At 46.0% G+C, this 17,268-nt stretch overlaps 1 protein-coding gene across 1 annotated transcript in view; it reads right to left on the bottom strand.

Annotated features, from left to right (window-relative positions):
* The window catches only part of nfatc1 (nuclear factor of activated T cells 1), a 45,361-nt gene that overhangs the window by 25,916 nt on the left and 2,177 nt on the right, over positions 1 to 17,268 (bottom strand). Inside the window, exons 2-6 of the mRNA XM_080516069.1 lie at positions 15,886 to 16,930; positions 15,506 to 15,665; positions 8,562 to 8,764; positions 5,899 to 6,071; positions 3,869 to 4,009 (exon numbers count right to left, since the gene is read on the bottom strand). Of these exons, the coding sequence (XP_080372195.1) occupies positions 3,869 to 4,009; positions 5,899 to 6,071; positions 8,562 to 8,764; positions 15,506 to 15,665; positions 15,886 to 16,930 (1,722 nt within the window). The remainder of the gene's footprint in view (positions 1 to 3,868; positions 4,010 to 5,898; positions 6,072 to 8,561; positions 8,765 to 15,505; positions 15,666 to 15,885; positions 16,931 to 17,268) is intronic.

Below are 17,268 nucleotides of genomic sequence, written 5' to 3'. Positions count from 1 at the left end.
TGCAATGTTCAGCCGGCTGGCAGAAGCTCACGGCCTGGTCGGCCATCCCGCTGGTTACTAGCCGAGGAAACTCTGACACACGCCAAGTACAGGCCGCGTGCAAAACGCACAACTTTCATGAATATTTGCATCGGTCAATGTCCACATGTTGCCGCGGTTTTCTGAATGGTATTTTGTGAGAGCGCTTTATTGGAACGTTTGCAGGAAAATTGTTCAAATTAAACACGTAAGCCCTTCATGGCAACGAAATCCACCGCTCTTGAATTTATGAGTTTGATTGTAAAAATGGTTTCTCAGTGCTCCGCTTTTGGCGCGAGTAGGATGACAATAAAAGCATATTAAATTTCCAGATTCTGCAAATTATATACGCGGCCTTGAAAGCAAGGTTGATTTGTGTACTTTTGAAGGATGCACGTTTTTGCTTCCTTGGCTTTGAAGTTGATGTAGCAGTACGTTTGTGTACCGGCAGAGCCTCTTCACACTCTGGAGACCTGAGTTTCTCCAACACTTTCTATTTACCTGCCCGTTCAGAGATCAGCTGTGAAGAAGACCCCGCGGGATCCGGAGGGGAAACCTGCAACTCATCGACTTAATCAACTGAGAGCTCATGATGCAGCTTGGATGGAGAGGTGGAAGGATGGAGGGAGAAGGGGGGGGGGCAGTGTTGTGGAAGCCTGGCCTCAAGGGTGTTTCCATGGTAGGATTGCCCAGGAATCTAACGCTGGTGCCAGATGCGGGGAAACCCTCATCAAAAACAAGGGAGCACACCCATCATTGGCGGTCCAAAGAAGCACATGGCCCTAAAGACGGTCAGATTCGGAGCGGAGGCACAAAGTGGAGCAGCAGCTGACCCAAACAGCCACCGACGGTTTGACTCTGCCGCCCACGCCACAGAATCAAACCGCTGTTTTCACAGCGACGGCCCTTAAACGATCAATTGTTTCCACTGGAGGCCAAATTGGCCAGTCGGGATGAAAGAGGGTGTGTGACTCGTGAAAAGGACACAGTGTGGGATTTGGGGGGGGGAAACACACCTTCCATTGACATTTGGTAGAAATGGCTTATAAACCGTGATCACAATTTTTAATCACTTTTTTTTATGCCTCCAACCACGTCTCCTGGGTATTTTTAAAATGTGGTTTGACTTTGCTGATATTTCAAATAATGAAAACCACACAGAGGGTCTTTCTAAATATTTGAGTTAAATACATGTTCAATGATTAACGTTAGTTAAGCCCTCCAGACGTCACAGATGAAGGAAAATAGAAGTTGTAAAGTATGAGAATAGTAGGAACTTGTTCTATTTAAAACAAAAAACAAAGAAAATCCCCTCAAGAGTAATTAAACATAGAGGTAGTAATACAGCCCCTCCTCCCAAGGAGGGGAACAATCTGAATATTGTTAATCAGAATACATCTGCACTACAATCGGTATTTCCTGAAGAATTCATGGACGTCGTCTGACGTCCGTCTCCTGGATTCATCTTTGCGTCCCGACTGTCCACAAATGAGTGTGAGTTCCTGTGTCGGTTTACTATGTAATTACAGCCGCTATGAATTCCCGCTGGTGCAAACTAAAACAATTTTACAATTGATCTCTGCAAGATAAATCAAGTGACTCAAACATGGTTGATGAGTCGAATAAACCTGCCAGTGGTTGCATCCGTTTCGCAGCTGGTATTTGTTGACGTTTGAGACAGGCTGCACTTTGAGCATGTCTGGGTTACAGGATTGTTAAACTCGCCTCCAGTTTTGAAGAAAAGAATCCTGTTGATTTTTCCATAATTTGGGGACTGAACTTTATATATTTGTTTTCATATTTCAAATGTTTTGGGTGGCAGGCGACACATTTTTGTTCGAGCGTCCATTCTTGTCCAGGAGACTGGAGTCAAATAAAAAGTTTTTAATAAACAAAGTCATTCCTCTGTCATACAGTGCTGAATGCCACTGCCTATGTGTCCAATCGACTGCGAGTCCCATCTCTCACAGGTGGAACAATGAAAACACATCCCTTTTTTTTTGTCTTTTTCGTCTTTTTCTTCTGAATGAGTCACTGGTTTGATAGGATCACGCTTGTTTACATTGCTCAGCCTTGGCCCAAACCGTAGCTCACGTTGCTTTGCTGAAGCTAATCAAGGAAATTGCTGTTTGTAAACCTCGTCGTATCAACATCTGGGAACAGTCCCCTTATCCTTTCAAACCAAAACTGCCAAGAGTAAGAACAGAAGAAACAAATACCGAAGGATGACACACACACACACACACACACACACACACACACACACACACACACACACACACACACACACACACACACACACACACACACACACACACACACACACACACACACACACACACACACACACACACACACACACACACACACACACACACACACACACACAACTCAGAGTCTGACCCTCTCATGCACACGTTGTTTCTTTTGGGAACGTTTTATTGGCTTTTCTTCAGACTGACTCCAACTCAGCCATAAGAATGAACATTGATCCAACCCTTACCTTAGTCCAACCAGAAAGCAATCTAAACATTTATCTATTTATTCAGAAACGTTTAATACATTTTATGACTACTGTCTTTTGTCCACATGAGTAAATGTGCAATCAGGTTCCCCACTAGTACCGAAAAGCAAGGCACACACACACACACACACACACACACACACACACACACACACACAAACACACACACACACACACACACACACACACACACACACACACACACGTGTGTTTTCATGTCTTTTAAGGACATGACAGTTATCTATATCATTTTCTTGAACACTTATTCAACCATAACTACTCCCTGGCCAGTGTTTCTGCCCTCAACCTCATCCAAACCATCACTTTATTCATAAAACAAGCCTAAAGCTCACAATCTATTTAATTTCCTGATTAAGACCGTTTGTCTCCACAAAGACACTCAAAGTCTCTGTGTCAAGAAGAACTTACACATGCAGGCCATGTGTTTTATATCAACATTCCCACAGCCATAACTAGTACGTGATTAATCCCAACTGTTACCCCAATGTCAACCAAAGCATCTCCAAACATTAAAAATGTTCAAACCTAAAAATGTTATGAATTTTCTGGACAGCGCCACGTGTCCCTGTGGGTCAACGTGTGTTTCGTCTCTTTTAATTTTCTGCAAACGTGTGAAATGTCGTGATTTTCCTTAGAGGTCTTAAATTTTGTCCCCCACAATTGAAGCGGTCTCCATAAACCCCACTGCAGTCAGAAGAGAGTCGCAACCAGCGCAGGACAACGCAAACACACAGACTCATGATGTGTTTTCTTGCCTCTATGCATGTCGTTTTTCTCCAGAGTCCCTCGAAAACTTAACCATAAGTACAACTTGTCAAACCCTCACAGCAACCATCAACTCCCCCCCCCCAGAAATGTCTTGACCTAAAACTTTGATGGTTTCTCTTTTGAGGACTTAAGGACCTTTTTTGCGGAGGAAAAGACCCCATAATGTGAATGTGTGAGCAGATTTGGGTCGCCACAAAGGTGACACACACACACATACTGCATTTTGTTATCCATTCCACTGCTCTGAACAGGCAATGGAAACTTCTGCAAATGTAAATCTGCTGGGTTAAAAATACAGCGCATTAATGTGCACCACATGTGGCACTCTGGCAGAATGGAGGATATTTTGACGGCCGGGGGAAGAGGAGGAGGAGGAGGAGGAGGAGGAGGAGACAGAGGCAGGAGGGAGGGAGTGAAGGAGAGAGCAATCCTGGGGTTTCTCCAACAACAGAGACGAGGGAGACACACACAAACACACACGCATACACAGCTGCAGTGAAACTCCCAGACCTCCTCCTCCTCCTCCTCCTCTTTTACCTTGAGCCTTTTCCACGAACACCACCTTGGAGTCGTGCTGGAAGTTGTGTCCGTCGAGGAGCATCCTCTCCCCGCCGGGGGCGGGACACGTCTCCAGGCTCTGCTTATCCACCAGCGGCAGCTCCTGGGCCGACCTCTGGGCTGCAGGAGGGAGGAGAATAACAGGCATCATGGCTGTGCTAATACACACCCACTCCCCATGCAGACCTGAGCATCCAGGCTGAATCACTGGCGGCTCTCTCCCAGTCGTAAACCTCTTCATTTAAAAAAAAAAAAAAAAAAAACCCTGTGGCAGCGAGCAGGGAGAGGCTTCACATTGTGTTTATTTGTGTTTTCCTTAAATTATAGCGGATGCTTTGTCTCGAATATTTCTCCCCCTTCATCTTCCTGACTGCGCACTCCGAACGTCTTGGCCTGCTCTTCTCATTCCTTATTCAGTTTCAGTTTTTTTCCAAAACGATCAGTTACTTCCCATGAAATACTTGCGAACCTTCTTCTGCCTTTAGCTAAATATAATGCTGATGTGTTGGCCAGGTGTGTCTGCCGAGACATCTGCTAATCCACTGCGATCGAGCGGGATACTTAAATAGGGATTCAATGAAAACCGTAGATTTTTTTTTCTCGCGCGAGGATCGTCTCTGTGTAACTCGATGCTGCTGCTGTTCCTGCTGCGCCCGGATTTTGATAAAACTAATTCTTCGTCTTTGGAAACAATCAATCTCGTCCACATCTCCGCCGCTTCTCTCCATCTGTGAGTCGTTGTGCTTCACTCACACAAGAGTGAATTCTGGTCAAAAACAATTGCGTTGTGGCAGTCGTTCAGAAACTAACAATGGTCTATTTCAAGGGACTGAGATCATGGTTTAACTACTGTCTTTCATTTACCTCATAAGACTTAATCTCTATGGCAGCTTTCAGAGCCAGAACCGCACAACGTGGTTGATCGGCATGCGTTTCTCCTGGTCCGCCGAAAGGTCAGATCCAGTGCAGTGCACAGAGTCGATGAGGTTTATCGAGCGAGGCCTAAATAGCTTTTACACAGTACTGTAAAGGACGGCACGGCGCTGTAGTGGTTCGCACTCTCTCGTGTTCGGTGTTCGATGGACTGGTGGCCCGTCCAGGGTTTTACAACCTGCAACCCTGAGCGGGATGAAGCTCATTCAAGTCACGTCCCCACAGGCGAGAACTATTATCTTAATTAATTCACTGCTGGGTTTTTATTAGGATGTTAAAAGCTGAGAAAACACTCTGGTAATTTGTGTTAAAGATGGATTTGTTCGGTGCAAATGTTTTTACAATTGAATTAATTTGTAGACGCATGCAGACCTGATTATCCACACGTGAATCCCAGAATATCCGAGTTAAAGCACCATAGATAAATATAGATCTGTTTTTGTAGAACGCTGTTGAAACGATAACGTCACTGGTTAATGGACTCCACTTATGTAGCACAATTTTACCGCTTCAGCAGTCTCAAAGTACTTTACTTTACTCACAAACGCAGACATTTTTAGTTCTGATCTGGAACTAGTGGCTACTAGATATATGACTTTTAATCAGTTTTCAGTGTTTCTGAGTTTTGAATAATTGATTAATTCGATTCCCAATTTCTTTGGGGGGGGTCTTGTGATCTTTTAAAAAGGGAGCATCTGATCCAGTTGAAGCAAGCTCACCAGCATTGGAGTGGCGATAAGTTGAATAAACAGTTTAAGTAAAAACTTTTGCTCCCAGTGGTCCTCAGAACAATTTCATGAGGAACTTTGGAGTGTCGATTTCTATCAACTCATTTTAATCAGTTTAAGTCTGTATTATATCGACGGATGGATGGATGGATGAACATAGTGGGTATAACATTGACAGGCTATTTAGAGAGATGGGAAATGCCTCTTAATAGTAAAATCTTTAAGTATAAAGCCTGAGGATGTTCAGCGTCCAAAAATGCCTATTTTGCATGGAAGTGAAGCAGAGGATCAGCACCTATTTCTCATGATATCTTAAGGAAGAGGCAAAAGCCAGAGGAAGGCACTTACAGCACTCGATGGGGTTTGAAGCCGCCTGCAGAGACACCGTCCTCCCTGTGGCCTGGTTGATGTGAACCCTGAAAACCATGCGCACACGCGTGTTCTTGCGTCCGATGTCCGTCTCCCCCTTCCTCAGCTCGATGTCCGAGTTTCGCAGTTTCAAGATTCCCGCACAGTCGATTCTGTGTTTGCGAAGACAAAAGAGAGACGGGTCAGTGCCATTGTGTAGCTGCATGATGAAATCTGTGGTCTCACAGTTAATCGGACTGCGATTTATCAGCCAAATGGAGAATGATGTCACTTTGGGACCCCGTCAGAGCGGTCCAGCAGGAGGCTGCAGCCATTTCAACAAAAGATTAACACCAGCGGCCCCCCGAGTGGAGCGTTCACACCTCAAAGCGTCTGCTTCTGGGTAAAAAAAAAAAATTCAAGCTGTGGAGAAACAAGTCTCTGGGAACATTCATTACATCATGGATAATTCTGCTAAAATCCATATGAAGAGTCTCAAAAGAAAAAAATCTCCTGCACAATTTTCTCCACCGAGCCTCTTGGTCTGAACCGCACGGCTTCATACTTTAATTCCTCGCACCTTTCCAAAATGCTTTCTGGCTTTTCCACCGCGGTGCTACTTGATGCTGCATTCCTCCAAGCGTAGTTAATGTCAACTTTTACACACATCTGAGCACTCCCCAACATTCCTGGGTGCAGACAGCAGGGTCTGCTTCGCTGGTGAAGTAATCAGGTGTTGATGCTAAAGGACCACAGCTGCTCGACTCTCGCCGACACACACAGGCCCAGTGCAAAATCTCATGTGTCCGCGCATTGAGACAAACTTCAACCAAAGAAAGCACGATACCAAGAACAATAAATCGTCTTTTTTTTTTTTCACTTTTTCAAGGCTGCCTGCTGTTTATTATTTGATCTGCAGAGCTAATTGGAGTCACACAAGTCAGACGTTGGTGGTTTTGTTATCGAGACAAAAATCTGAGCCGATGCTGTAACAGCTTAATTCGAAACTTCTCCCCCTAAATCATCACATGTAACCGTTTCTGAAATACAATAATGCCGTTATTCTCCACCGCATTATAAAACGTCTGTACGTCTCACTGGAGCGCATGTCAACAGCAATAAATCTCCCACAAATCCCTCGCCCGCACTGTCAGGAGGCGTGTCCTCCGCGTGCAAAGAGGAGCGGCGTCCCGCGGCGAGGCCGTTGTATAAGGGGAGCTTGTGTGTTGCATCCATTAAAAGTGAGAGAAAGTGCTGATGTGAGCAGGATGCCGCTGCCTTCAGTCCAGACAGAAACCCCAGGTCCCTGTTAGCGGCTCCCAGCTTCCCCCCGGTAATCTGATCTCCGGGGCTTATAAAGTGGGAAAGCCACCGTCTGTGCGCAGAGGGCCACGCTTTTCAAAGGCCAAACCCCGAGGGAGACGAACGCGCTCGCCGGCACGCACAGACGATTCAAAAAGCGCCAGTCAGCAGTTTTTAAGAGGAGAGGAGCAGTCTCTGTACGTTAACTGGATTTGGGGATATTGCGAGGAGCAGAATGTGCCACACTGGAGGGATTCACAGCCGAAGTGATTTAATAAAGTTTAAACGTAAAGAAAATTACTGCAGTTAAATGCTGCTTTGCTGAACGACTGCTGGAGCTGATTATAGCGAGCGGCAGACAAGTCTTTTGGTCCTCGACTTGATCATAATATTACATTTTTCATGCGGAGCTGAATGTACTTGATCACATTAGCGAGTGAGGTTAAAGCTACAACATTTAAAGGTGTGTTGTACTTGGCAGGATTGTTTTGAGTCAAATGTTCTCTGCTCTGATTTCTTTTTTAGTTTTGTTTACTTTTTTTTGGAATGAATGCACTCAGTGAAACCTTGTTCTTGTACCAAAGAAGCAGGACCAAGAATCTTTGATGATTGGCTCTCGGTATCGAGTATCTTCTTACAGGATATCTTTTGTTACCCTGTTTTGACTCTTCGACACACTTTAAAAGCTATTGGGAACTTTCAAATGACAAATTTAAAACCGCCATGATCCCAACAGCTCATTCGGACCTAAACACAGCATTTTAGAGGATGTTAAAAAAAAAAAGTTCCGTCACGTAAGATTTCTGTAAAAAAGCATCCAGTTTGCAGTTTGTTTGAATGTTTTGGTACAAATATATGGTAATATTGTCAGAATAAACACACAGCAAAGCAGACTTTCTTACTGGTTTGGTCGAGACGAGGTAACTCGACTAAATTAAATTAAACTCCAAATCACTGAGAAAGATGACGGAATGTAGTCGCTGTCTTCTTTATTTTCTCATGGAGAATAAATACGACGAGGATCTGCCTTCAGCCTGTCTCAAATAATCCAAAACTTGACAATGACTTGTGTAAAATGTCGAGTCTCTGGTGATTGTTTTGGGTATTGAACATCTGTTTTAAATCACTCTCGGAAAACAATAGCTTTTTTATGTTAATGGTTTTCGTCTATCTTGCAGGTCTTCGCATCTTCATATGTCAAACTGCTTTTCCCTATAAGTCACATTTATCCGTTCATACACCCGCCATCGAGAACCTGTGCATTGCCAAACGTCACTTCTGCTTCCGGCGACTCCGAGCGGAGAGTTTCACTTTCAAACTCAGAAGTAAAACAAGACATTGGCGTGTTTCGCTGCACTCACATGGCTCTCATGTTGTTCTCCGGGAGCAGCGGGATCTCCAGCACCTTGGTGTTGTTGTGCAGGGCCTCGTGGCTCGGGGTGGACACCGTCTTTCCCGTGATGCGGTGGACCTGGTAGAAGGCGTGGGGCCTGAGCAGGCGGTCGTCAGCCGTGCCGATGAAGAGCTGGAGGGTGAGCGGCTCGCTCTCCATGTAGCCGTGGAGCTGGGAGAGCAGAGAGACACACACGCCGAGGGTTAAACTATTTAAGAATATCCCACACGCGTGCTGTCAGAAACAAACGTTGATCTGTCAGAAGCAAATCTTTTGAACAAAGTGCCCATTTGAGATCTGGTACTCTTCACCCGCGCACTTCGTTTCCAGCTGGTGTCCAGGGTTCACCTCCTCTCAGGGACAGGTGCCAGAAAGCAGTTACAACCACCTGCGGGGAGCTCGGCTGATTTGTGAGCTCCGCTGTCGCCTCGCGACAACGCCGAGGCAGTGTTTCACGGAGGTCAAGGTCACGTCAACCCCAGGGAGCCCCGGGCCAGTCCGGGTCATGTAAAAACTCTCGGCGGTGACCTTGCTTTGATTCTTATCGGTAAAACGATCCCGGTGAAGACGCGTCGCGGCCGGGGGGGGGGGGCTCGACCCGGCGCTCCCGGAGAAATCTCAGACCTCCAGAGGTGTTTCCTGACGGGAGGCCTCCTCCGGGATGACCTCAGCCACCCAGACGGCTGAGAGCAGGCACGAAGCCCAAAACCCACAGGGGGGGAAACCTGAGCGCGGTGGCTACTACTGACACACTGTCTGCCGGTTACGTATGTTATCCATACAGTGTGACGGCAGAGGAATTAGAGCCAAAGTCAAAGCAGCCGACGAAAACATCATGGAAAGACAAAACAGGCTCGATTATAGCACATCGCCGTGTGACAGGCAGTCAACGGTTTTCTATCAAACCCTCCGGCAGTATTTTTGGAGCATTTTAAACCTCAATCATCAAACTTTTTACATTTTTGCTCATTCCATTTCGAACAGCTAACAAGGACAAACCAAATAAACCTAATCAGCATGTTTAGCAATGTTAACTTCACCAGCCCAATTTATTGACGTCAGGAAGAAAAAAAAACTCATCTCTCTTGGACACATTTCTTGCTTTAAATTTCAGGCTCCTGCATTCCTTCTCTTCTTGAGCCAAAACATCACAACTGGACTTGCTTCTGTTTGACTGAACTGTTTAAAGTCTTTCCACGCTCTTCAATTAAATTTTGCCTGCACTTGAAATGCCTCCAGTTTATGAGGTTTGAATTAGTGAAACGTGCGTTTCAGGCCAGTCGGGGTCAAGTATTATGAGCCTGTCCTCTTTGAGAAGCCTGTATTCAAATGTATTGAATAAGTCAGTTTATATAATGAAAAGCTGCATTTTATCTTGAGATCGTATGTGTTTTTTAAGAGGTGAATTGGCAGAAAGAAGAAATAAAATGCTTAAAATGTGCAATATATGTGCAAAGCAACATCCGCAGACTCAAAGTATTACAGCGGCAATCCCGTCTGATTACAGGCCGCCCCAGAAAAGACTGTCAGCTACAACTATCGGTGTGGAAACGCTGAAATGAAGACCGCAGATTTCACTTACATAAGGGGAGCACTCGAGGCGAGCAGCGCCCGCAACGAGAGCGAACGGCTCAGAAACATGTGATTTGAAAGGAGGATCCCTGTCAGAGTTAAGAGCTTGCAAAGGCCCCGTGTATTTGTGTAAGGAAATGGGTTGCTGCCTAGCAATGCTGTTTATCCGGGCAACAGGAAGAAGTGTGACGAAGGGAGGCAGCCCACTCACGAGGTTAAGGCGGTAACTTCAAAATGTAATTATTTACAGATCACTTTGTTATCTGCTTTGAATTATTATCGGCAACCCGGGTCTGGACACATAAAAATAATCACACTGGATAATATCATCTGACTGCTTTCAGCTGTTTTTAATTACTTTTGCTTCCAAAACTTTGCATTTGTAGAAACCTTCGTAATCCATGTCATCATCCTCATCCATCATCTCGCTGGACGTAAAATGTTTAATGTTCAAGCCAAAAAAAAAAATTTTTTTTTTTTTATGGCACTGCAAAACAACACTGATGATTTGTTGTTGCAATTCAATCAGAGCGATACCCCCTCATGTAAATCCAGCCACTGCAGTCTGACAGTGTGGATGCAGCCGCCCCGCCCTCGCTCACATTATCACCCACCAGAGGAATGCCGAGACTCCGGCTGTGCAAGGAGGAGAGACGACCGGGGGGGGGGGGGCTTCCTCTTCATTCCTGACAATGACCCCGGGACGATCACACAAACACAGACCCCACAGTGCGTTGGGTGGGGTGGAAAGACACACACTGATACTTTATTACAGCACTAATGAGACTTTGATGAAAACAGGTTTGTTATGTAGGTGTTGATCTGAAACATGAAACTACACCGACAAAATAGCAAAACTTCTTATTGGTTGTCTGAGAGAGAGAACTGGTAGTGGAGTGTTTTCAGTGCTTTCACATATTAACCATTTACTTTTACACTGCACCTATTTTATTCTTGCTTTGAAAACTTGTGATTTGTAATGTGATTGTTTTCCCTTTAAATACCTGTTTATTAAACAGCTGGAGAGGCAACTTTTATCACGTGAGGGGAACAAATGTCTTCACTACTACAGGACTGAATTGTTTTGGACTATTTAACAACAGATCCTGGATGATTGCAAGAAATAAAGGGTGCAGAAGCGATTAATTGACCATCCAGTGTTGTTTCATTGGCTAGAATTGGAGATTTATGTTTGAACTTGAGTTTGAATCAATACAATAACAGTTGTTCTGGTGTTGGATGTGAATTAACCAACTCTCAATTTTTCCTCCGCTCTCCAAACATGCCGAGGGTCAGGGTTGTCACAGACAATCTCTGCATCGAGAAAAGTTTACAAAAGTGACTTCAGTAAATGAGTTGAATCATTATATCACCTCTGTACTTCCACTCATGTGGATCTAGTTTTACCAATAAGTTTGTTTCATTTTGGTTTTGATCTCCAAATACATTGAGGCTGCTGACACACACCAGCTCTAAATGGGGAAAATTGTTTAAAAAATGACCTCAGTAAAGCAGTTAAATCATTATATCTACTTTAACCACGGAGTAACTGGCTATCTTCACTCCACTAACAGAAGAACATCTGTACCTTCTTCTGCCAACTGCGATGCTGATTCATTTCGCCAAACACTGACTGGCTCTGAATGACTCAAACGGTAAATGTTGATTCAATTACAGAAGCTGATTCAGTAGTTCTAATTTATTCACTTTTCACTCACCAGTCGATACTTTAACTTAAATGTATGATTTGTGGGCTTTTTCCACTTCAGCCAATCTGAATATGTGTGTGTGTGTGTGTGTGTGACATTTAGTCTTATCTAGTCACCAGTGAAATGATCTGGTATGTATACTTCCCATAACCATAACTCTTGGACTATTTATGTTGAAAAACCACCGCAAAGCAGAAGAATGGAACTCTTCCCGTCTATATACTCGCCATGCCCTCAGTACTTTCCAATCACTACCAAGATTTATCTGCATGTCTTAAATTTACAACATGATCGTCATAAATCAAACAGCAACACTGAAGAAATGCCAGATATTAAAGGTTAAGTTGAGACAAAGTTTTATTAGTAAGTCAAAATAAATCCAGTCAATTTAGTGGCTGAAGGGTTGAATAAAAATTTTGTATACACGTTTCACGTTACAGGTTCAAAAATTAAATCTGCATTAAAGTTCTGCTTGAGAACCCCGGGTCTGTATATAGCTCATATATATATATATATATATATATATATAAGACGACTACTTCATCCTGTCAAGCTTTTCTGTTTTTGCTTTGGAAAAACGTATCGAGGCCAGACTTTCCAAACAGACAACAGCCGTACACCGAGAGCAGATTTCAGTCGGAGTACAGACGAAGAAGACCTCACAGAGCTGAACTGGGAGTGTTTCCTCCCTGCCAGAGTAGAGCGTGAAGCCCTGAGCACTAACCGCGGCGAGGACTGCACACAGCACTTCAGAGGGGCATACTTCAGCCGGCTGCTTGGCGTTGAGGCGGGTGTGGTCGAGGCGGGCGGCAGCGATGGCATTGAAAAAGAACAGAAAACAGCCGGCTTAACTGTGCCGATGCTGAGAGGGGAGGGGTGGGGGGGGGGGGGGGGGGGGGGTTGTGCCACACAGAGCAGGACACTTCCAGAATAAACTCCGAAAAGTCTGGGAAGGGTTTGAGTCAGAGGAGCGCCGGGACGAGCCGCAGAGGCTTCGTCAGCCGGCGGAGGCCGCAGCGCCGTGGCGTGGGCACCATGTAATCAGGAAGTCACAGAGATGGGGCTGCCTCGTCTGAGGCTCCCCTCCAACATCTCCTCTGCCAGAAACGTGTGTGGTTTTTAGTCGCTGCCGCCTCCGCAGCAAAGCAGCGCGATGATGTCAGACACACACACGGGAACTTTCCTAAACAAAGGGAAGTCTGTGTGGCTGGGGTGGGAGCTGGGAGAAGTTGCGAGGGGGTGTATAGGGTTGGGTTTTGGGGGGGGGGGGGGTTTGGGTATAACGTGAAAGAAAACACACTCTGTATTTCAGCTGAGGTGAACGCAGACCCCCGTCATTAAATCATTAGCACCTTTTCAAGGTCGAAAACATGAGCTGCTCACAGACGTGAGGCCGCACTCAGACGTACATGTTTTGATTTCCAGGTTTCCTTTTTAAAAAAAATTTTTTTTTATTCCACTGCTGCACACATATGTAATTGTTGGTTTCCTTACTGTTGTCTGCGCGACGAAGCATCAGGACCATCATGCAAACATGACAAAACTAAGTTTTGTCAACAGCGTCGCCCGCAGCCACGTTGCTATGGCTCAGTGGGGAGAATCGGTTCCGTTTCAGTCGAAGTCGGTGATTCGATTCGTCGTCTCGCTCTGACCGTCAGTCACACTGTACCAAAACACCCAAATGGTTTGTCTACTGCTGTGTGTTTGAACGGGGGTGAATGTGTGAGCGGCCGCGTAAAGCTTTTCACTGAAGACGACATCCTGATAAATATATGATGAACTATAATCACTGAAATTTTCTCAATCTTCTTGCTGTCTTGTGTATTTATAGTTCCGCTATCGACACTTTTTCTATGATTAGCCTCGTTTAATTCAGAAAACAAACTTTTTAAAGCTCCATCAACATTCAGAACGACAATCATGTTTAACATGTGGGCCTTATTTCAACATATTGTTTTAATTGAAGTAGCACTGATATTTTGATGACTATCTCTCATAGCTTATATGATTCACTGTTGACTTTACACAGAAAAAACTGAAGAAAAAAAACCATATCTAAATTCTACGAAGTTGGGAAAACAGTCAATGAATTACATAGTTTGTCCTCCAGGAGGCCACAGACAAGTTAGTTGTTTTATCAGTTATATGTATTTATTACTATGACAAATAGCAGGATTGTTCAGTGTTGCATAACTGACGTTACTTTTTCTTTTGTTGAAAACTGTGAGACTTGAGTTTTATGGCAAAATACCAACACCAGACACTATATCAGCATTAACATTAGCCTTTACAGTAGCAGTTGGCAGTTTATGCCTGGAAAAGACTGAAAAGCGGCAGACAGTACAAAGAATATGATTTAAAAAGCGTCATTATTCAGGAAGTTTGCCAGAAGTAGGCCTTGGACTTTTATGAAGTAGCCTTTAGTTTCTCCCTGCTTTACATTCCAGCATCAGTCCTGGATAGAAGTTCTTATTTCTGTTATTTCAGTTCAAACTAACAGAAAATCAGCATGTAGAATCGACTTGGAACAAAGTCTGTTTGTCCTCAATATAGGCTGCTCTGCAATGTCTTTTCAAGCTAAAACGACTCGGATTAGCCAACCAAGCTCAACTCTCGCTGGAAATAATAGAAAATAATAAAAACTTTCAGAGGTTATTCTGTCAGACCTGAAAAGCAAACACAGAAAAACTGCTTCATACGTGACAAACGCCGACTGAACTTGCAGATTTATGATAATACGTTAATAAAACATCAAGAGGTATTAAAGAAAGTGACGGCCCCGCTTGCTGCGCCCGGCACTTCGCGGCAGACCCTTTATTTATTCAGAAAGTGAGGTCAGTGGTGTGCAGTAATAGCTGAGGGGACCAGATGGGTTTATAACCAAAACATCTGCAGTTGTCCACATCTTTTTTTTTTTCTTGGTCTGTAGGCTCGGGCACCAAAGCTACTGTGGTTAAAGCTCATGACTAAGCTGTTACTGGCCATGCTACATTACTCTGTAACTGTCTGCACTGCAGAACGCAACGGAAAACTCTGAGTCACCCACGTCTGGACAGGAACTGAGTGGACCGGGCTGTCTAATGGCGTACCTATGGTATTCCATTCAGAAATGTGACATCTTTAAATAACATAACCGCCAGGTCACCAAACAACACGTTGGCCCAGTCGTTTTCAACACATGAGGCAAAGTGGCGGGGGGGATGACAGGGGGGTGATGGAGGGGCTGGTTGTGGTGGTGAGTGTTGAGGCGAGAAATGACGAGGTAAGAAGCAAGAGTGAAAATGGGCCTAATGGTTGCACCATGTGTTGGTCAGGAAACAGTCTCGTTCAGGTTCGGTCCCCCCCGAGGCACCGGCGTGATGATTGATGAAACGATAATGTTTTTCTGAAGGGTTCCATTGTGGAATTTAATGAGAAAGAAAATCACTGTAAAGATAAATTCAATTTAACAACTTTTCAAGCTTGTTGTTCCCCCCCCAAGAAAACTGTGGGGAAAAACAAGTGCTGCGGAGGGCCGAATCCTAACATGAACTCAGTTCTGCTAAATATGAACTGCTAACATAAGAAACAACCAGTGACGGATGTGCGTAAAGCTGGAAGCAAGTTAAGGAGCAGAAGTTGTTGAGCAGACCTGAACCACTGGGTGTCCTCCTGCCAGAGCCTTCACTGCTCCCCTGCTGCCCTCCGTCTCGTAATGGGCCCGGTGGTGGGATTTGGGCTGCACGTCGATCTGCAGGCTGTACGGACCCGAGCTGGACGGCAGCTGCCAGTCGAGGGCCGGTAAAGACGGGCTGTCGAGGGAAGACACGTCCGACATGTCAGCTCAACAAGGCAGAGAGGGCGACTTGAGACGCAGAAAATTTCAGATCATTTCAACAATCCCCTTTGGGGATCTTCTACGACTTCTTTGTGTCCTTCTTGTGGTGTACACACTACTTTCTTGTCTTGTGATCTTGAAGCACAGTGCATTAACCGGTATAAATTGATATATACATACAAGATTGATTATACCTGACGTATTGCTTTGGTTTGGTCCAGGAGTACGGGTGTTGCGGTACGTCCAGGAAGCCGCCACAGTATCCCTCCTTCTTCAGGGGCAGGCGGTTTGCGGGGTGCTCGTCCTGGCAGAGCTCCCTGGGGCCCAGCTCCTCCCCTCCAGGCTCCACCTTCAGGCTGACGGTGGCGCTGTGCTCCAGGCTGGTCTTCCGGGCCTTCATGGGGATTCCCTCCCCGAGGTCGGTCACTCCGTCGGTGGTCAGGGCGTTAATGGCTGCCAGGATGGCGGAGTTGGTGTACTGGTTGGTGTTGGGCAGCCAGGTCTCGTCGGTGACGCTGAGGCGGGGGGAGGTCTGCGGGGACGGCCCCGGCGAATGGTTGGGCGAGTACGGAAAGTGTTTGTGTGGCGCGGCGCTGCCGTTGAAGCTGTACTTCCTCTTCGCGCCGGCGGGGGAAACGGGCCTGGAGCCCCGCTGACCCATCCAGGTGTCATCGGTCACGCTCGTGCGGGGAGAGGTGGAGGGGGAGTGGCGGGGGGAGCCGCCGGAGGCGTAGCCGTCGCCGGGCAAGGCGAGGGTGGAGCCCTTGGGGGACACCGAGGGAGACTGCCAGGGGGAGTTCTGGGGCGAGTTGTAGTTGTAGGAGAAGTTGGACTCGTAGGAGGACGCGTCGGAGAGGCCGCTGCGAGACGAAACGCTGCTGGCGGGACTCAGGCAGCTGGGGTCACGGTAACCATCCGCACTGGGGAGGGTCAGTGTCACTATGGAGTTGACTCGCTTGGCAACAGGAAGGTTGCTCTCCTCCACCTCATCCTCAGGAAACTGACCGTAGGCTGTGATCTCGATACGGGGGCTCTCCAGGGTCGGGGCCCCGTTTGGTCGGACGCCGGGAGATGAATAGTAGCCGGGCGCCCGCAGGTCATCCTGAGAGTCGTAACCGTGGGGCTCCGTGACGGAGACGGATATGGTGGGGCTGGACTGGAGGCTGTGGTACTGCGAGGGAAGGCAGGGGTTGGCCAGCGGCAGGGAGAGGCTGACATTTGGCGTGTAGCCATACGCATCTGAAACGCAAAACACACTGAGTTTATTACGAAGATAATCAAACACACATTTGCTGGCCGGCTTTCTGAGGGGGAGACTGATGCCAAGTGCGGCGGCACAGGCGTTGCCTATAATGGCAAGAGGACAGCAGCCCACTGGATCTGGACGTGGTCATTTCCTGAGGCTGAATGTATTCGAGTGAAAGACATTTCACTCACAACTGTTTTGGGTTTTTTTTTCGAAAGGATTTTCACCTTGTAGTAACATGTCATCGACATCTTTAAAAAAAATACTTTCATGAAGTACAAATACCTTGTTGTTATACCAAAGAAGGAACTCTTTCAAACAAACTGCTGCA

This window comes from Blennius ocellaris (assembly GCF_963422515.1).
Source record: "Blennius ocellaris genome assembly, chromosome: 20".
In the NCBI taxonomy this organism is placed as follows: domain Eukaryota; kingdom Metazoa; phylum Chordata; class Actinopteri; order Blenniiformes; family Blenniidae; genus Blennius; species Blennius ocellaris.
This window is presented reverse-complemented; position numbering and strand designations above follow the sequence as displayed.